General features: G+C 38.8%; 1 protein-coding gene and 1 long non-coding RNA gene across 9 annotated transcripts in view; one reads left to right on the top strand and one right to left on the bottom strand.

Moving 5' to 3' along the window:
- Positions 1-20,753, bottom strand: part of nav2a (neuron navigator 2a) — a 171,841-nt gene that overhangs the window by 14,201 nt on the left and 136,887 nt on the right. For 5 of the 8 annotated variants that reach the window (XM_043243962.1, XM_043243963.1, XM_043243966.1 and 2 more), the window contains 11 exons: positions 20,546-20,668; positions 12,182-12,311; positions 10,528-10,831; positions 8,885-9,590; positions 7,860-8,276; positions 6,836-6,901; positions 6,149-6,199; positions 5,072-5,229; positions 4,687-4,866; positions 2,411-2,463; positions 358-381 (listed from right to left, as the gene is read on the bottom strand). In XM_043243962.1, coding sequence (XP_043099897.1) covers positions 358-381; positions 2,411-2,463; positions 4,687-4,866; positions 5,072-5,229; positions 6,149-6,199; positions 6,836-6,901; positions 7,860-8,276; positions 8,885-9,590; positions 10,528-10,831; positions 12,182-12,311; positions 20,546-20,668 — 2,212 coding nt within the window. The remainder of the gene's footprint in view (positions 1-357; positions 382-2,410; positions 2,464-4,686; positions 4,867-5,071; positions 5,230-6,148; positions 6,200-6,835; positions 6,902-7,859; positions 8,277-8,884; positions 9,591-10,527; positions 10,832-12,181; positions 12,312-20,545; positions 20,669-20,753) is intronic. The other 3 variants (XM_043243967.1, XM_043243969.1, XM_043243965.1) reach the window with 2 other exon arrangements.
- On the top strand, positions 3-4,445 carry LOC122348491. Its single transcript, XR_006251335.1, has 3 exons — positions 3-297; positions 1,820-1,893; positions 3,961-4,445. It is a non-coding gene; the product is annotated as an uncharacterized LOC122348491 (long non-coding RNA).

The raw sequence follows: 20,753 nt of genomic DNA, 5'->3' as shown, positions 1-20,753 counted from the left end.
AAGAAATGCAGAAGAGAAACGGGTTGAAAAGAGGAAGAAAAAACACAGATGAAAAGAAGAGGAAAAGGAGGCGCGCACAAGGGAGTCCAGGTGTGTCGTGGAAAGAGAACTTTGTGATTTGGTATCAAAGGGAGGAAAGAGTTTGCAGGTGTATGTACAGAACAGAGGTGTGTTTCACAGGTGGATGTGAAGATCACAGAGATGTGCGGCGAAATGAAAGCCGACCGTGAATCCGCCCACAGTTTGTGTTCACAACAGGTCAATGGTGGTGAATAAACACGGCCGCGCGGTTCACAGGTATGCGGGGGGGCCGTGTGTGTGTGTGTTGTTTTTGCGAAAGGAAAAACATGTCCTCACCTCTGACTGTGATTTCTCCTCCGTCTGTTAAAATAGAAAGACAGGAGTAGTTAGCGGCACGTTTAAACAGCGTATTTGCACAGCTTTTCTTGTTTAAGAGTTGAAAAATGAGCTGCTTTCTCTCCCGAGGGTATAAAACGAACACCAGAGAGCAATGCACACCTGAAAGTGAAGAGAGTGGCAACCCTAAAGCTCTGAAGCGGGACTTTTCCTTTTCCTGTGATTTATGAGCTCAGCTCTACTGGTACTCCAGCAGACAAACAGGAAGTTGGAAACATTTGAATATGACTGAGTGTTGGTAGTGACGCCGAAGTTGGTAACTAGACAATGGGAATCACCTAGCATCACTTTTATGATAGCGACACAGAGACGCATGTAAAAAGCTTGGTTTAAATATTAAGGTATGAGAGCACTTCCTACTAAAAATGTTGTAATGTTACAACATATCGAAAAACATAATTTTTATAAACAAAAATAAAGTTTGTGTGATTGCAGATTCCGGGGAACAAATAACACATGACTTTTTGCACAAAATTAGCAAATTAGCTTATTTGAATAGTGATCTAGAATATTAAAATATTACTATTAAACATTTCTTCTTTCAAAATCTTAAAACTTGTTTATTTCTGGATTTTAAATCCTGATTTTGAAACCTTCAGGTGAATAAGCATGCTTGTTCTAGACAACAATAGCATACTAGGGCTCTTTGTACGTTGTCTGGCAAACACGCATGTAATGACACCTACTCTAATGATTTTCTTTACCGTTGACACCTGTCCTACAGATAGACTGACAGTGGTATTAAAATAGCAGCATTGTCTGTCCGTCACAGCATCGTATGACACGTGGGACAACCCCGGCGGCGTCTAACTGGTTTCGTTTTAATTAAATCTTGCTTTTTGTAAATGTGTTTGAGCATACAGACTCTGTCAATGCAACTCCGACCAGAAGAGATTTGCTTGAAATCTCTGAGCTTTTGTTATCTCTGAGACCAAAGATTACCGCGCTATTACATATGGCTTTTGATGAACGTTCAGTACACTGCGGTACAGAATGCATCTGTACTTTCAAAAGCACCGCAGAGTATTTCAAGTTTCTGTCTAAGAGACGCTGTGTTTCTGCATGACATCTGTTTCCCACATACACAAACAAACACACCTTACAGCCTCCAACTTCATACAGACCGCAGAGTCAAAGTCACCACATACTTCATTTATGGTACATAACCAAGAATGAATGAATAGCAATAACATGTCACATTAAAAAAACACGAATACAGAATAGGAGTAATCTAAAAACTAAGGTTCCTACCGTGAATCCCCAAGAAGTCACAGCTCTCCCCACAGACAGAGTCGCCATCATCATGATTTTCCCCTCTTTATACTTCAGAAAATGTGATCCTTTCTAAACAAACCTCTACTACATCTACTAAGTATGTAACCAGCTACCTCCTCTCTTGCAGAAGTCAACCTCATTTGAACTGAAGACTCACTACACGTGTACCAGAGAGAGACTGTTGTTAAAAAACCTCTGCAGGTAAGTAGAGCCGCCCATCTGGAGGTGTGGCACACTTCATTTATCCTATATAATCACTGCCTGAAACTTACACTTGTACACTTACCTATAATCAAATGCATTATAATAAAGCTATTTAGCTATCTATCTACCTATCTAGAGAGAGAGATTCATATATAGATCGTTCAGATATAAAAGATATAGATGTAAAAAAAAATCCTTTGAATGTCTTTAATGTCAGTAAAATGCTGTCATGTTTGGGTTAATATCAAACTGGTCTCTATGAAGGGTGCCAATCACATGCGAATTAATTTTTATTCGGAAATGTACATTTAAATCATACATCATAAGACAAATGAAATCATACACAGTCACCAATTTGATAATAGCTTTGTTATTTCCTTATAATAATAGCATTTACTATAGAAAGTCTTTGTTTTCGCGATGGGATAGTACGATTGTAACTGACAATGGTGTATTTTATTTAAAAACGTATGATTTTAAAACACACACACACACACACACAAAAAAAACTCACCGTTGAATAGACAGAAGAGGTGCTGGACACCAGCGAGAGGGATGATCCATGAACTAAAGGGAAAAAACAAGAAAGTACAGTAATTAAGAAACGTTAGGATGCAACAGACTGTTGCTAAGCAAAAAATAAATAAAAAACAATGTAAGCACATCAGTTAAAAGTGTATTTTAGCAATAAAATGAATACCTATCGGAAGTAGTAGATTTTAAAGTACACGAACCAGTTTATGAACGCTCACTTTTTAAAACAACTAAATGCAACGTTAACCCCCAGCTAACCTACACAGACAAACAAACACAGACAAAAGCATCAACCCACACACTGTGTCTAACAGCTGAAACCTCTAATTAAACTTTCACCTGCCCTGACAAGAAGTGACTCATCAGAGGTAATAACAACATCAGTAACACAGATCGTGACTGCGAGCTCAGGGTGTGACTTCAAATCATTTCCCAAACAAACCACAGACAGCAGCCCAAACACAGTCCACCCACGGGTCCCTGGCACTTCCTCACCGTGCCCCAGCAGCCCTGAACGTGATGTGGGCGGGGTTATAGATGTGAGAATGAAAGAGCAGCGACGCATATAAACTCAGCTCAGGACCACCCAGAAAACCAAAACACAGTAACGTGTGTTTGAGAGAGAGAGAGAGAGAGAAAGACAGGACGGACGATTACGGGAAAGAGAAATTCATTATGTCTCTCATTATGTCTGTTATGGCCCTATGCAAACAACAACAAAAACATGGTATCAAGGTTCACTGTGTCTTAAAATACACTATGGTACTGAATGATCACCATTTTCGATCACTATTTAATTTGAATGTAAGCATAACTTTTTTCTAGCAATTCTAAGCAAGCATATGTGGCCAATAAAGCATTTTCATTTCATTTATCCGATATTTTTGGTACTCAAAGATATTTAAAAGACAGACAGATAGATATATTGACAGATATATTGATGCTAGGCCTGGCACAATACATGTATTCGTACCCAGTGGCCATGCGCCGATTCTGAACTTTGATATCTGATCCATTGATATTTGCAATGTAGCGTATCTGAATGCTAAACTATTTATTATGTAAATTATAAGCTTTGTTAGCAATGCTAGAACCAGTGTGTGTCTGTGTGTGCATGCCAACATGATAACTTCAGTTGTATCCTTATAAATGAAAAGAAACTGAGCATAGCAGTTGTTGTTTTTTCCCCGTATCGAACCGTGACATCTGTGTATCGTGTCACCAATAATAGATAGATAGATAGATCACTTTTGCCAGAGGCAGAGGATATGAAATGTATCTTCTTTATTTCCTGTGTGTGTGGATCAAGTCCTCTCTCAAACCTCTTCCCACAATCCCTCTGGGACTTTTACAGCACTCACGTTTCAGAGTCACAGAGTTCAGTCCCCTGTGCGTGGTAAACATACTGTATCATATTTTTTATTCTTAGGAGACCGTACATGGCTTTTAGCCTGTATTTGGTTTCGGGTGTCACAAAAGGCACAGTTGGGTAATACTGGGTTACTGTGTCATTTTTACACCTTTCCGCAGGGGCCAGTTTATGGCTTAACTGTCTCTGGCAAACATCTTTCCGCCCCTTAAAGAAGAGACTCGTAACAGGTCAGTGCATGAACGGGTGGTCTGGGGGTGAGTGGGATATTGGAATGACTTAACATGACGCTTCATGAACACAATGATTATTTAAGATTCACGCGAGTCAGAGAAAGAGTGGAGAACAGAGACCGTTGATTTAGTCTAATGGGTGAATAGATTAAGGATAGACAGGCTTATACAGGGTTCAGATTTCTGTGAGAGGTATTTCAGCATGGATTCAAGCTGAAAAACTGTGGCAGATATTTGCCGCCTTCTTATTAAAGCCTATCTTCTTTTGTTTTTACAGAACAACAAGTAATCTGCCTACCTAGACAACATTTTTAAGTATTACGGAGGTGCTCCTGACATGCAGACAACAACATTATTATGCCTTCTAAGACACCTTGTTTTGGATAAATTATAAATCACTGCATTTATCATGGACACGGATGAGTGGGATATTGAAAGGTGACTTTAATATTTGTATTCATTCCATGAACACAATGATGACTCTAAAAAGGTAGCCGACTACACAGACAACAAGCAAAACAGGTACGTTTCAGAAGAGTTAATATGGTAGATTTGAGGATTATGGCTGCGTGAATCAAATGTAACTTTTCCAAAGTAAAGAAGAGCGAATACACTTGTTTCTTATATTATTGCGAATATAATTATTTATCTTACCTTCCTCGAACCCATCCCTGAAGGACCCCGACCGGCTCATGGTGCGCGTCTTCTCATCCAGCGACATGCAGGAGTTGCGCAGACGGGAATCGCCATGGCTGTCCAGCGGGTTGTCCTGATTGGTCAGGCTGTTGTTGCGCAGGCTGGCTAGATTAATCTGAGCACCTGTGGTGGGGCTTCCTGTATAACACACAATGCCACATAATCACGACAACTCAAAATTATGCATTTACTCAATTTATATTCAAACAAACCATGTTGGACCAATTTTTTTTTAATTTAAAGCAATGCACACACTTAAGTAAGGCCTAAAAGTAATACATAATGCACTTCAGAGAAAAATACTTGAATAATTGTAAATCAGAATATAGACGGTTATTTTTACCAAGCTGAGCAAAGTTAAAGCGTGTTCCGGACGGTGACGTCAAGCTGGAGCCGGTGGAGAAGGGAGAGTTACTGGCTGAGTCCTGCAATCCACCGGCCGAATGTGAGCGCAGCCAATCACGTGCCTCTTCCTGACGCAGCTGCGGTGAAGGGGCATATCTGCGAGAAGAGGACCATCCAATCAGATACCAGCATTCAGATATCACTGTTACAAACACTGTGATCTGAAACCTGACCAATCAATGTAATTTTAGTCTGTGTAAAGTTGTTTTATATATTCTAATTTCTAGTATTTTATTGCCAAAATGTATATATTTACACTAACGTTCAAAAGTTTATTTCAAAGAAATTACTACATACTTTCAGCAACATTAAATCGACCGAAAGACACTTAAAGCAGTTTAGAATAAATCATTAAAATTTGATGTAGAATAAATGCTGCTCTTTTGAACTTGAAGACTGGAGTAATGATGCTGGAAATGTTTTTTATTTTATTTTTTAATCTCACCAACTTTTGAATGGTAGTATATATCAAAATATATTTATCTTTAACATTTTAGAACACACCTAATATTATATATATATGTATATATATATATATATATATATATATATATATATATATATATATATATATATATATATATATATATATATATATATATATATATTGCATTAAAAATATTTCAATAAATAAAACATTAATTTTCATAATGTGCAGAATTATTTGGAATTCATCAGTATCTTGAAAGTGTAAATGAAATTACAAATAAACGCTGTGCTAAAATTTGGATGTGCTTACACACTGCAGACGAAAAAAAGTCATAAAACCACGGGAAGAGAAACACACATTTCCAAAAAACCTGCTACTTTACATATAGTACTCCATAACGTGAAAAAACTGCAGAAAAAGTGACAAGTGCCATGCGCTCAGACTGAAACGGCAACAGAAAACAGTGCTCCAAAATAAAACCGTAGCCACACTGCATAATAAAACATAGAAGCATGTGCAAAGAGAGAGAAAGAGACAGAACAGAAAGGAGAACGTGAGGATCTGCATATTCCCACAAAAATGCACCTGTACTTGAATCCCTGCTTGGGAAGCGTGTTTCTATCACTGCAGGAATCACTGAGAGACGGGTGAAATGAAAACAGCGAGGGAGGAGAGAAACATGTAGAGATTACTCAGTCACGAGGGGTTGGTCCAGACAGATAATAAGCTTTAATTCCATTATAATTGAACTATTAAGGATGATTATCCTTTGAGAACTCCAAACAGAGATGGTCTTGATTTGAGCTGTCATATTAATCATAAAGCGAACAAACCGTCTTTGGCTTTGATTGTCGAAAGTTATGAACCTTGCCACTAGGTGTCGCTAGAGTAACAAGTGCCAACAAAGGTGTAATTAAAGCCCCCATGAAATGGCTTGGCAATCGCAGTTCTGTATCACCTTGATATATTTCCTATTGAAACAGGAAGTCCTTTTTTTTTTTTTTAATAGCCAGTAGCATTAAGTTTATGCCTCAGCCCTGCAAAACCTCACCAGACGCTTCTTAGTTTTGGTACGTTTTTCCAGACGGGAAATGCTTTTTTGTTTTTGTTTTTTTTTTTCACTAGCATTTAAATGAGACACGGACCCGAAAGCCACAAAACCTAATTTTCAATTGCATGGGGTCTTTAAAACATACGCAAACACAAAGACACAAAGCCACGTCATTATTAAAAAGCAGCATAAGCCGTTTCAAAAGCTATCGGACATTTTACCTGTCTTGCTTCCGGGGCAATGTGTTACGGCTGAATTTAGGACTCGCAGAGGGAGAGGAGAGGGGACTTGGGGAAAGTAGAGGGGAGAGGAGAGGGTTGATAGACAAACAGAGCATTGGAGAAGAGATGAATACAGAATTAGAGACACCCCAAGAGGCTTCCACACTGCAGCATCACGTTTGTCAACTTAATGAAGTGTGTTGTTATTCTGAGCACGGTCATAGAACATCACTTGTTTGATTTTAGTTTACCTATTAATATGAAGTTTAACCACTGACTGGGATTTGCAACAAACACTAAGCATTTATTATATTAAAAAGACTAAACTTTCAAATTAAAAGTATAAATGATAATTCATAAAATTACATGAACAAGCATCAAATTATTTAGTATAAATAAAATCTAAATCAAAATTATTATTATTATTATATAAAAAAAAAAAATATATATATATATATATATATATATATATATATATATATATTTTTTTTTTTTTTTTTTTACAGGAAAAATTAATAAACTCTTTAACAAAAATTTGAAATCAACTTATTTTAATTGAATAAAAAAACTAAATTACATTAAAATATTTATCAAGCTAATAAAAAATATATACTATATTAGTATAAAAATAATAAAAGTAACCAGTTTCCTGATTTACAATACTAACTGAATTTAATGGATAGGACTTTCCCATTAGATCTGAATCAAATTCAGAATTCTAATTCAGACTGGGATTCTGATTGAGAAATATGACTGCAAATGTCATGTCTCTTCTGGATTCTGTACACAAAGGAAAAATCATATAGGAGATTGATTTACACATCAAAATGCGGTTACCCCATTAAACCTTGCAGTATAAATGTTACTTTTTCAGAATCAAGAGCTGGTTCTAATTCAGAATCAACATCTGATTCAGATGACCACTCCAATTTCTGAATTATAATACACAATATTTCATTCCAAACCAGTCTCACAGATAAAAAAGTTTAATCAAAAGTTTACTTCTAGTCTCTCCCAGACTCACCTCTCCGACATGCCTGTTTTGGCACTACCCGTCCTCATCAGAACCGGGTGGACATCATCACGGTGATGGCCGCTGCCCACTGACATGTCGATGGATTCGCTGCTGGTGTGCATGCTGCTGACGGAGGGGTAGCCGAGAGCCGAAGAGCTGCTGATGGTGGTGCCCCAGGTCCCAGTGCCCGTTGAGTACACCGAACCGGGGCTCGAAGCTTGCTCGCTGCCCCCTATGCTGACACCTCGTCCCCCGTACAGGGGACTGCTGCCGCCGCTGCCTGGCACTGTAGAGGGGGAGTCCAGGGGCCCGCCGGACGTCTGGGTGTGTCCAAGGGTAGCGTGGGGGTTGGAGATGACCACTGAGTTTTTCATGCTCTCCGCGGAGGTCACCGGGGCCTGTTTAGCAGCCTTACCGCCAAAAAGTCTGAGAAACAGAGAATATAATAAAAACAAAGATTCAGTAAATCAGATAACAGCAGCAAAACGGAAAGAATCGGAAATGTACAGGTAGAAAGGTAGACATGATATCCAGATTTTTTCATTTCTGAAAGAGACGTGAAAATAAAATGGAAAGGCAGAGGTTCGTTTTTTTAGGTTTTAAAAAAATGTCTCTTACGAAGTAGTCCCATTTCTCTTTATTTCCAACCTTTAATGTTCACTGTGTCCCTTTTAACCCCGAAGCTAAAGAGAAAAATGCGGTTCTATCCAAAAAAAAAAAAAAAAAAAAAAAAAGATTAAAAGCACTTTGCTCATCAATAACACGAGCAGCGCAGAGGGAAACGCGAGCCACCCTGAAGAGTCGTGATCCGTGACCGCCATAAAGCAGGTTATGTAAACAGCTTCAGAAAGACCCTAATCACGGAGCTGGAAGAGGTTACAAAAACTCATTCCTTCTTTCACATGTTTGGCTATGCAAGACGGGGCCGGAGAAGACGAATGGAGCCATTAATTGAGGAAGCGCCAGTGGAAACTTTGATTTGCGAGGCTGAAGATTCTGTGTGTGGTAAGCAGCCCCTGTCCCTTTTTTCGTACCTTCGCAATGTTGGCGAGGAGACCTCGCTGTACTTGTTTCCCTGTCTCGCTGTCTGTGGGATAGTTGCAGCTCCACCTCCCGGAACGATCGGATTGGTTCTCAGGTTGTCTATCTCTGAAGCCACGCCCTTCTCTTTGTCCGTCTGATTGGCTTGAAGTGAGTGCCCGTTGGTTTTAGTGCCAGAATCTCTGGGTTTGCTGGTCGCGACGGCTGTAAGGACGGGCGTCCGGGAGATCAAGCTTGACTCGATGCTGCTTGTGGACGATCGGTTTCCGTTACGGGCAGCGGCTCCAGAACGGGAGGGTCGAGGTAGACTTCTGTACTGCAGCGTCGAGCGAGCACTGGGAGACAGGTAGCCATCTTCCTGAGGGGGCAGCAAAGCCTCCATAGCCCCTTTTAACGATCCCCTTCCACCCACCAGAAGGGCGGAGGACTTGGGAATCTTGCCCAGGGTGGCAGAGCCGCTGGTGATGGTGGCGCCGCTCGCTGTCACCAGAGTGATGCTGGAGGTGCTTACGACAGGGGCCGGGCCGTGGACGCCGTTGGGCTTCTTGAAACCGAACGTGCTTGTGGGGACTCGGCCTGAGGGTGTTTTCTTGGCTTCGTCTCCGCTGCTTCGGCCGGCGTCGGAGGAGGAATGCTGGACGATGTTGGAACTGGGAGACATGCGGCCTTTTTCGGAGACCTTGGCGTCATCCGTTTTACCTATCGGACAAAAGAATGTTACAGCTGGATTTATAGTGTTCGATAATGCATAAAACTTGAAGATAAAGTAAAACGCTGTGTGTAGTCAATGTGCGATAAAATTAAACTAGGGCTACATGAAATTGAATAGCGATTTTTCTGATAAAAATTGTGAAAAAAAGCTCCAGGTTTGTTGTGTAGGGTTTCTCAGTCTGGCCAGTTTTTAATTGTAGACCAATATAACTATATAATAATAATAATAATAATACTTTAATACTTTTATTATTATTATTACTACTCAAAGAATATATTAAACAAAATAAGAACAATGACTTTAATATGATAACGATAATGAAAAGTGTAAAATGATTTTAAAAAAGCAACCGTATCGTGATTAATCGTTTGACAGCACTAGTATTTAGTTAAGCAGTTATTTAAGAGAAAAACTAAGATAATGCATTTTACTGTACAACTGATCAAAATTGTGAATATCATTTAAAAAGAAAAAAATTAACTAAAATGCTAATAAAATAACCAGGTGTATAACAAATAGGATGTACTGTTGTAAATAAGCATTTTAATAAGTTTTTAAGAAATTAATTTAATAAAAGCACATCTGTACAATTGCAAAGCTAAAATTAACAGTACTTCTTCAAACTCCAAAAGGTGAGGTTTACTGTGAATAGAGCTGCTTTGAAGATGGCTATACACATGGCAACTTTTTAGAGCAATGTTGCTATCCACGAGTGAAAATTTTGTCACCCATTCTCAGTGCAAATGAGACCATAAAGTTGCAACCTGAGACTTGAAAGCTCTGGACCACGAGCTGCTTGTGTGTAATAGAGCAAAGTGCCACGATTCACTGTGAAACACGCAGCACGGAATTTGATTCAACCTCATCCGATTTGAACGTACATTTCATGCCTTTTCAAAACGCTTTTGGGAAGAGAACACCTACCCGTCCCTTGTGTCTTAATCACGCCCGAGGTACCAGTTGTACTCTTCGTCCGTGGCGAGGTCACGCCCACCTGGGCACTCATGCCCCTCCTCCAGGAGCCCGTCTGAGTGATAGGTGCGTTCTTCCGTCCAGAGCTGCTCTTATCTGACTCCTCAGACACGTCTGAAGGGTTCCGCCGCCACTTCAGTCCCGCCTCCATTTTGATGCCGCAATCCAAACCCCCGTCTGACTTCATCTTAACCTCCTCACTGGACCAAGCAGTGCTGCGCTCGGCTGCTGAATGCTTCTCTGCATCTGTCTGAGGCTACAATCAAACAGTCAACATTATGCATCAATCAATATTAAAAAATACAAATACTACTTGATTTATAGGAATTAGGCACCAATTTTTTATTGGTAACAAGATAAATTGGTAACATTTTATTTCAATAGTCCACTTTAGACATTCTACTAGGGATGCACCGAAATGAAAATTCGAACAAAAAAAAAAAAAAAAAAAACTTGACTGGGCTTTTTGACACTTTTTTTTTCAAAAATTTTTTCAAAAAGCACAAATTAAGTTAAAATAAATCTGTTAGAGAAATAAGACAAGCAAAATAATCTTTTCAGAAAAAATAAGTGAGTTCAAAAAAAAAAAAAAAAAAAGCAAAATGATCTGCCAATAGGGCAAGCAAAATAATCTTGTTTTCTGTTTTTAAATAAGATTATTTTTCTTACCCCACTGGCAGGTTATTTTGCTTGTTTTTGCCCTGAAAACAAGACAAATGATTTTTGCTTGTCTAGAAAATAATTCTTTATTTAATCATTTATAGATATCCATACATTCTACTAACAGTAAATGTCAACTAGAGTATAGTAGACTGTCTGCTTAATAACTCTAACAACTTTTTAGTGGAATTATGCTTCAAATGTTTTGTCATCAGCATATTTACTTATAATTGCCTGTTTAATTATATTTTGAAATGAACACATCTGCAATAAAACAACAAACAGCACAAGGCAGTAGATTTGGTGGTTTTTGAGTTTGTAGGGTTTTTTTCCACCCACACTTACCAAGCTTACCATATCGATATAATTACAAATCACAGTCCAGAGGAATGCAGAAGTGAAGCTCGAGTCAAACCTATTTGTTTTAGACCTCATATTTGTTCCAATGTTTTATTGTGATGTGGCATGTCAATTGCTTGAGCTTAAATATTGACTCAACTGTCAATGGATCAACAGCACCTATTTAGCCCTTTATGAGGATTTTAAGCAGGGGAATGTGAGAGTTGGTTTCAAGTAAACAGAAAGAGAAAGGGGTTTCACACGAAGTAAAAAGTGGGCCAGAGACAGGCCAACCTCTTTGTGTTTGAGATGTAGCTCGAGTGATGCAGATAAATGAGAAATGCCGATTTGGTGGAAACTCAAGCATTTATTAAAACGGATGCGCTGTAAGTGCTTTACAAGTACATGCCAAGCTACTCTACTAGTTACTCTACTAACCCAAAGCCTAACTTGTACCAATCCTCAAATGAGAGTTAACTGACATGCAGTTGTCAGGATGCTTATGAGCTCCAAACTTCAGGTGCATGCACAGATATGTGATACAGAATCAGAGTATTCATAAATGAATGCGTAAGAGTACGTTTATGCAAATGTGTGAGGGTCATACCTGTCCGTTCTGAGCCTTACGGGACGAGGCGGGGGTGTTGGCGTAAGAGCTTATAGAGGAGCTGGTGTTGATGTCATCAGTATCAACAGCATCACTGATGCCACTGCTGACTGAACTACTGTCGTCCCAACTGAAAGACAGAAAGAAACAAGAGTTTTTAAAAACCTTTGGACATCATCCGACCCTCTGTTTCCAAGGATACAGTACGAATGTTATGGAGCGTGTTATTAAGTTCTGTTCATCAGAAACAATTTAAAGAAACCTCTTCGGAGTAAAAAAAGAGCATTAGCAGTGATTTTTGAACCACATCACAGGTCTGTGAAGCCCACACATGATAGGCTTTTAATACTGTACATTTACTGTACATTTTTGGATCTGTTCAGGGTCGTAGTGGCTAACCAGGGTAACTGATAACTGTGTTTAACACCATCCTCTCACTCCCGGGTGGCCACCATCATTCAGACCGTACTATGACAACAAAAGAAAACACAAACACACACAAACCACGCAACGTTACAAGTGACCTTTAACCCCTATCAGTCACAGAGGACTAGATCTAGCCTATCTATCAGGGAACTGATCTATCTATCTAGAGAGTGCATGAAAATGAATCGCCATACTTTCTTTTGCTGTCCTTTTCTCTTTCTTTGTTGCACGTTGACTCCTCATCTAAACTTTCTCTAGAAGAGTGACGTGTGGAATGAGAAGTCTAAGGACTGATTTCTCGGGCTTTGAGTCTTTGAAAAAACCCAATTTAAACCAAAATCAGCCTTAAAAGATGACCCACACACTTTCCTATGAACTACAAATCTGAAACACACTTTGTTTGGCTAACACCCAGACGGAAGGATTTATAAATCAGGCATTAATTTAAAGAACACACATAAACATCCACTCAGGCATCGTTTTTCTAAGAGATGTAACTCACTCTACCTGACTCGATGTCCGTGGCTGCCATAGATGCCAGTAGTCGGGGTGGAAATAATGAGATTGATTTCAGGGAAAAAGTGCCTCATGATCTTAAACGCAAAAAAAAAATAAACTCTCTCGCTGTATTACTTCCTCACTCCTTCCTGCACGACAATTCATGTATCCCTTCAAACCTCTGCCTCCTGTCACTCTCTCTCTCTCTCTCTGTCTGAGTTTTTCTCTGGTAATCTGATCCTTGAGAGGGACGTTTTAACCCTGCAGATCCCTGGTAGATCAAGAGAAACGCTCACTCACATTCACACGCATCCAAACAGAGCCGAGGAGGACAAAGAGAGAGTGATAATGGAGGTCACGGAGACAAAAAACAGCACACATTTACACAAAAAAAACCCCACTCTTTTTCTCTTTCACACACACATACGCGCACATGCAGGAACCACCCTACTGGGTCTAGGATGCTAATTAGAGATCAGCGTTTTGAGTGTAGCTTGAATGAGGGCTTCTCTCTGGCTTGCTACCCTGCCATTACCGTCTCCAGCGGCCCAGCAGGCTAACCAGCCGGCCCGCTTTAAACAGCACCTCCACAACAGCCCACCGCAGCCTGCCTTTCTCCCTGAGAACCGAATCCTCCACTGAAACCTGCAGGGGTGACGTCAGCAGCTTCAGCACGCACACATATCTAGGACTGTTTTCTATCTTCTAAACAGACATAATGGTCATTCAGGAAACTGGATAACTAAGATTTAGAGCATCATTAAAAGTTTCACACTGTATTCCCGCGCATTGCATGTTTGTTTATTAAATAATGCAGCCAATTTGATAATGCTCTCAGCCGCCGGCAAGAGTGTAAACACCTTTTCCCATGATTAAATTCAAAATTCAAAAACACATTGATTTCCCCAAAGGGAAGCCTAGTACATAGTATCATATAGATTAAAGTATATAGAATTTACAATAGTTTTTCATACTATACATTTATTGTATAAGAGAAAATAATTTTTATTTATAAATATGTAAAACATTTAAAAAATAAGACAACATTTCCGCATTTATATGCAATCAGTAAAAATCTGTCCTTTCTATTCTGTAGTATTGTACTGTTAGATATATAATACACAGAACTCAAAATAAAGTTATCAAAATAAAGTGATCTTCAAAATTTATTTGCCAAGTATTTAAATGTAAACATTACTATTATCATCATCATCAATAAAACATTTTAAACCATTACATTTTCCTATAGTCCTCCTATTATGTGGAATATATAAATAACAGACCATTGTTGGATATATAAATATAAAAGTCGAATATGTAACAAAATAATGACATTGAATATGAATTTTCAGTCTGCTTTCCGTTTTTGTTTTGTTTTTTCTTCATAAATCTAATGCGATCTTGCAGCATTATACCATGTGACGTGATATGATTTTCGCTCATCGCAACCAAAAGCTAATTTAACAGATCAGGAAACCTGTGAATAAACGAACGAACAAATGAAATCAGGATAAAGAACATTAGACATTTATATTTTGCATGCATTAAGATGTGGAATATGCTGCTTTTAACCGCCTCTCAAATCCCTCGCTCCCAATCTGGTATCGACGCAATAAACCAGGGGTCACCAAGTTCGGTCCTGGAGGGAGTTTTGCTCCGACCCTAATCAAACGCACCTGAAGCAGCTAACTAGGTATACTAGAAACTTCCAGGCAGGTGTGCTGAGGCGAGTTGGAGCTAAACACCGCAGGACACCGGCCATCCAGGATCAAGTTTGATGACCCCTGCTATAAACCTTAGCGCAGGGAAGGAAGGAGTTGGGGTTAAACCAGGCGAGCGTGTGTGTTTGGGGTGGAGTAGGTTAACTGGCAGGCCTGGAAGAAGACCGTTACGCTCCCAAACATTTTGGGGCATTCCAGACCTTTCCATGCTCAGCTCTGCGGCAGAAGAATGACAAAGCTCCTTCTGACCACTAAACAGTGAGAGGTCAACATTGTTTTTATTCTTTCGCTTGTGGTTATCGTTTTTCCCCCCTTTTTACATGCATTTCACCAAAAGGTCTCTTCTCCATCAGACTTCGACAGATCTGTTCAAATACACAGCCAGTTTGAACTGAATCTTTTGAATCTTTTGAATCTTCCGTCCAAAAAGTTTGGTTAATAAAGATCGTTTAATGCCTGTTTAATATTTGCTATTAATTTGAGGCGAAGCACATTGTTTGGGACTAGCAAACCACGTAAGAGCTACATGTGAAGAATTTAAGCCCTTATTTGCTAAAAATGTTCCTATCAAATCTAAGTTTTCCTACAAATAAATGCGTTGTGCCAGGTTTGTCATCGATAACCATAACTGGTTTTCATGTCTCATCACTGACGGCACACCTGGTATGACATATCAAAACAACACAGGACTTGAAATATAGCCTCCGAACTATGTTTTGGCGCTTTTATATCACTTTTCACGTATGGAAAAGAATGACTACAAGATCAAACCATAGAAAAAAAAGATGAGTGCAAGGACAAATTAATGTACAGAAGAATTACTTCAAGGCACTTAACATATATATATATATATATATATATATATATATATATATATATATATATATATATATATATATAAATCCCCCAAAAAGTTCTTTGCTACAGTTATGAGATTTTATATTGAAGTCCAGTTGAAAAATTATAGATTTTTAGATGAATACAATACATTTTCAATGATTCTCTCGCTCTGGCTAACACTTTAAGTCCAGCACCTAGCCACCTACATAAACACACATGTATTGAATTTAGCACCTAGAGATGATGTATAGCACCATCCCCCAGCACACACACACACACACACACACACAGTCTCTCATCTGCCCGACTTTCCTTAGCAACAGAGCTTTCATCGTGGCCTGAAAGAATCGCGTGTGTGAGATGCCCAGCATTTCTCTGTCTCTGGTCATAAGGTCTGCCTGCTTTGAATGCTTAAACATGATCATCACGTTGATCCAGTTACCTGTAATGTGTGTGTGTAATCACACTTAAAATCTGCAGACTCTTAGGGTTAAAGGAACATAAACACAGAGACATGCACACATGAAACACTCCTCATAACTGGAGTTTATGTTACGCTGTATCCATTTACACTGAGAAGAGCAGAGGCCGATCCATCTGTTAAATGTATCTCAAATAATCAGCATATATGCAGAAGGAATGGTGACGTGTTCTTTGTACTTTACTACCAGCTCTATTTCTTTTCTAAAAATAACCATAGCATCCAAGAAAACCCTGATATATTACCTTGAATACCAGAAGTCCACCTACCTAAAACTCATCACTTTTACTTCCTCGCTCTGCTTTTTAAATGTCGCAAAGGTGTGAAATTCGCGGGGACCTTTGAAAACATTTGAAAAACTGTAGTGTATTTATTAGAAGACATTTTTAATGCTTGCATTTTCTCTTATGTCACTGGAAAACATTTTGATCGTTAAAGGTTTTCTGATGCGCTGGGAATCTTGACAGATGTGGGCTGGCAGGGAGGAATCTCTTTTTCAAGTGCCGTAAGAGAAAATGCAAGCGTTAAAAATGCCTTCTAATCAATACACTACAGTTCAAAAGTTTTTTAAATGCTTTTCGAAAGAAGTTTTTTTTAATGCAAAGGTGATCTGAAGGAATAATATTGTGAAATATTATTACAATCTAAAAATATTTCTTTAACTTTTTATAGGATTTTCCACAAGTTACTAAATATTAAACATTTTAGATTATTGTTGTACATTTTAACATATCCAGCGAAATAAAGAAGATCCAAGATGATTAGATCAATTATTGACCCCAAAAAACATAAATTATACAATAAAATAATAATAATAATAACAGTCATCGCACCAACAAATAAGCAGACACACAAACACTTCTTATAAAAATAGAAATATTCTGTAACAATGTAAAAGTCTTCACTTTTGATCAATTTAATGCATCCTTACTGAGCCCAAAGATCCATGAACTGGTATAGTCTTTTCAAAAGAGTAAAAATCAAGAGGGACAGTAAAATGCCACAAATTGAAACTAAAAATCCAGGTTTTAACTTTAACTTTGGTTTTAGCAAATAACTGAATATTTATGATGCTAAAAACCTAAAAAGTGTACATTTCTTACAAAACAAAATGTTTTCTACAATAACAAAGTTCTAGAGATAAAAGTTCTAGACTTTATAAAGTTCAACCCACCCTTGATTTTTTTTGTCTAAATTTTTTTTTTCTTTTTTCTTTTAAACTTCCAGCTGGTGTAACTGTTTTAGGCTCTTCACCATAACATCAGAAGCCCATGAATACTTCATTCGATGACGGTCCAGGACACCCAGACATACAGATGAGAGAGATGGGAGGCCCTTATACCCAGGTGTGCTGGAACAAAAGACAGAAGGATCCCACAGTATCGCACAAGACGATCACACTCACACAGCTCCCTATCAGTGATCCTCCGCACCTGCTCAGGAAAACGTAAGCAGCTCTCTCTGTCCAGATCAACTCTCTCTGTCCTTCACTCCGGCCTGAGAAGTGTGCGCTAGAGCTGAGAGCCAGCTGAGGGTCTTTGGCTGGTCACTGCCGTTTGAATGCCTGACCGGGGTCATTTGAAGTGTTCTGACCTTAAACCTCTTACACTCAAACATGTGGTGGAGAAACACGGCTGTGTCGTTCCCAGGGCCTCTCTCGTGTTATCTCTCTCCCTTTTATCTACACGCCTGCCAGAAGAAGCGTTATTTAAAGCAGGACGCCCCAGGGACTTTTGAAATGTTCTCCTCTCATTAAGACACTAGAAAACACCGTAATGATTCATGGTTAATTAGATGAGCTGTGAATAATATAAATCTCTTCGTAAAGATATCTTGTGGCCTGAGAATCCAACAAACAAAATAGAGATATGACAATTTCATATGAAGCCATATCCTGTTTTTAGTTATAGTACTTAAACTAATGGCATTAAACGTTTCCTATTTTCATTTTTTAAGGTATTATTAAGGGTGTGAGTGAATATGAGAGCAATGAAAAAACTACAATACTAAATGTTGTGTGCAATAAATCATGATTAGAATTGCAAGTGGAAAAACTAAGTGCTACGAGTTTGTAGAAGATGCTGCCTTTACATACTCTAAGTCAAGTCAAAATGGGTTGCTTTAACAGCCAAAACATTTGTGCCACAGCAAAGCTGTCTTTCCAATATTACAAACTGGGAAGAACAAGAACAAGAACTGATATTGCATTCATAAAGAAGCTCTCATGATTAAACTGACTGCTCTGCTCTGAGCAAAGGAAGCAAACGCACTAATGTGGTCTGATCGGCTTGCAGAACAAAAAGGGAAAGATAACAGATAGAACTGGTCAAAAGAGAGAAACAAAGAGAGAGAGAGAGAGTAATGGATGTGTTTCAGGACAGCAGAGACAGCGGTAGATGTTTAGAGGCTGGAGGTTAACCACAACATCCTCAGCGCCTTGGAGGGGGCTTGTTCTCAGAAAAGGAGAAAGGGAACTGTCCAAAATAGAGGGAGGCTTTTTATGGTGCATGAAACACCCATATTATATCATTTCATCGCTGTGCTGTTCATTTCCTCTGATGTGCAGAGTCTGTGGGGCACAGGGAGAAAACAAGGGGACGGGACTATAAAGATAGAGAGGAATTCCCCCATGTGCTCGTCCTGTGGTCAAGTCCTAACAAGACTGTGAGGGGGGAAATATCTAAGGAACCCTTCCCAGTATACCCCTCAATATTCAATTATAAACACTGGCAGCAGTTACGTAGTGCTCAATGGTCAAATGCTATCATATAATAGGCGATTCTCTCAATTGTGTTCAAAAGCATCTGTTTTTAACAGATCCATGCAAATGGTCCAACACAGAGACAAGCTCCTTTGTTCTAGCGAAGAGAGGAGAATTCAAATCAGATGGGCTGGATTGTTTTTACATTTGCGTTTTGTCTATACGAATGAGACGATACGTCACGTGTCAAATGTCATAATGTCAAAGTGTCGCGCAAAACTGAGGATTACGAAATTACACGCTCTGACTCTATTTCACGCAACGCAAGGACTGCAAAGTTAAAAAGTAGACATTAAATATTACACATTTGAAAGGATTAAAAATAAACAAAAATAATTGTATTTTATATTTTCTTGAATATCAATTTATAATTAAATATCAATATATAAATATATCAATTTAATTAGTGATGAAATATTTAAAAACCTACTAAATAGAGATTCTAACATACATGAGATATACTTTTAGATTTAGATTAATTTAGATTTTAGTATTACAGACAACATTCAAAAAAAAAAAAAAAACCTTCAGGAGACTAATACTGAGAGTTTTAATACTGATTTAGATTTTTTTATTTAGTCATTTTTGAATTAACTGGCTGTCAAAAACTTGCTGGCATGTAAATATATTTATAAATAAATTGCGTTCCGATTGGCAGGGTCCCTACACAGTGTTCACTGCTCCCTACTCCTTAAGCATGCAATATCTGTTGAAGTTAATAATAATTATATTAAGTTTTGTAAAGTGATGTACTGAAGTTCCCTTATTCCCTATGCCACTCGTAGTGCCCTTTAAACTAAACAAGTTTGTTCCCTTCGGAATGGGATCTCACTTAAGATGGCAGAATACCCTGTGAAGTCCACTACGCAGTCCACTTAAGTTCAAATGAAACACATCTAATGTGTGATATTGTTTGGGCAATAGTCAAATGACAGCTGAGTTTCCATTGGATGAGCGATATTAGCAGAATGAAAGTTTAGTCCGTAAAACAAATAGAGCATTAGAGAACTCTTAGGAAATCCTCTTGATATGATTTACCTCAAAACTGATCCGGATATAAAATATGGGCAGCACGAAAACACCCAATCTTCCGATATTTTCCAGTCTAAATGTTACTTTCCCCTCCAAACGTGGTGATGTAATATCTGAATTAGCAGGCATCTCACGCACACATGCGTCCCTCCGCCAGCTAAATGACTCAAACGCATATAAATACACATGCTAATTAAATATGATAGTTTAAGAGGGGCAGTCGCAGCCGCTGGGTTACACCCACAACCTACAACCTAGATCTGCAACGGAGAGGGTTGTGGTGACAAGCCACCAATTCAGCCGTTTTCTTTTTTTTGAAAGCTAGCGGAGTGTGTAAGCTCAACTCAACAGAAGACCTATTTTTTCTTTTCTTTTCTGTAATGGAGCGTGCCATCATCCACCAGAGCCACCTCCATACAGGGTTTCCCCCCACAGAACTTAATATAGACCTACAGCAGCCCGTAAAACCGAGCCAGCTATATTCAGGCAAAACACAAGCCGATATTATTATTATACCTTAAATGAATAAGTGAACCCACATTTTGTGTATGCATAGATTGCGAGATTTGTTAATGATCGGGGTGAAGAGAAAGAGGTTTGGGTACCTGTCTGCGTCTCCCTGACCGGTCGAGGCGTTACGCTGCAGACTTTCCCGTACCATCGCCATTCCATCCGGTAAGCGGTTCAATCGTCGCGTATACAGACTCAATCCCCCATCCGTCATGTACCTAAGAAAACACAAACACACACAGAGAGATACTACATTACTCATCCAATTAAAAAAATACATCAAAAGAAAAAACTGTTCACAGA

Source organism: Puntigrus tetrazona, chromosome 7 (genome assembly GCF_018831695.1).
Source record: "Puntigrus tetrazona isolate hp1 chromosome 7, ASM1883169v1, whole genome shotgun sequence".
In the NCBI taxonomy this organism is placed as follows: Eukaryota; Metazoa; Chordata; class Actinopteri; order Cypriniformes; family Cyprinidae; genus Puntigrus; species Puntigrus tetrazona.
Note: the sequence above shows the minus strand (reverse complement) of the source record. Positions and strands in the feature narration are given on the sequence as shown.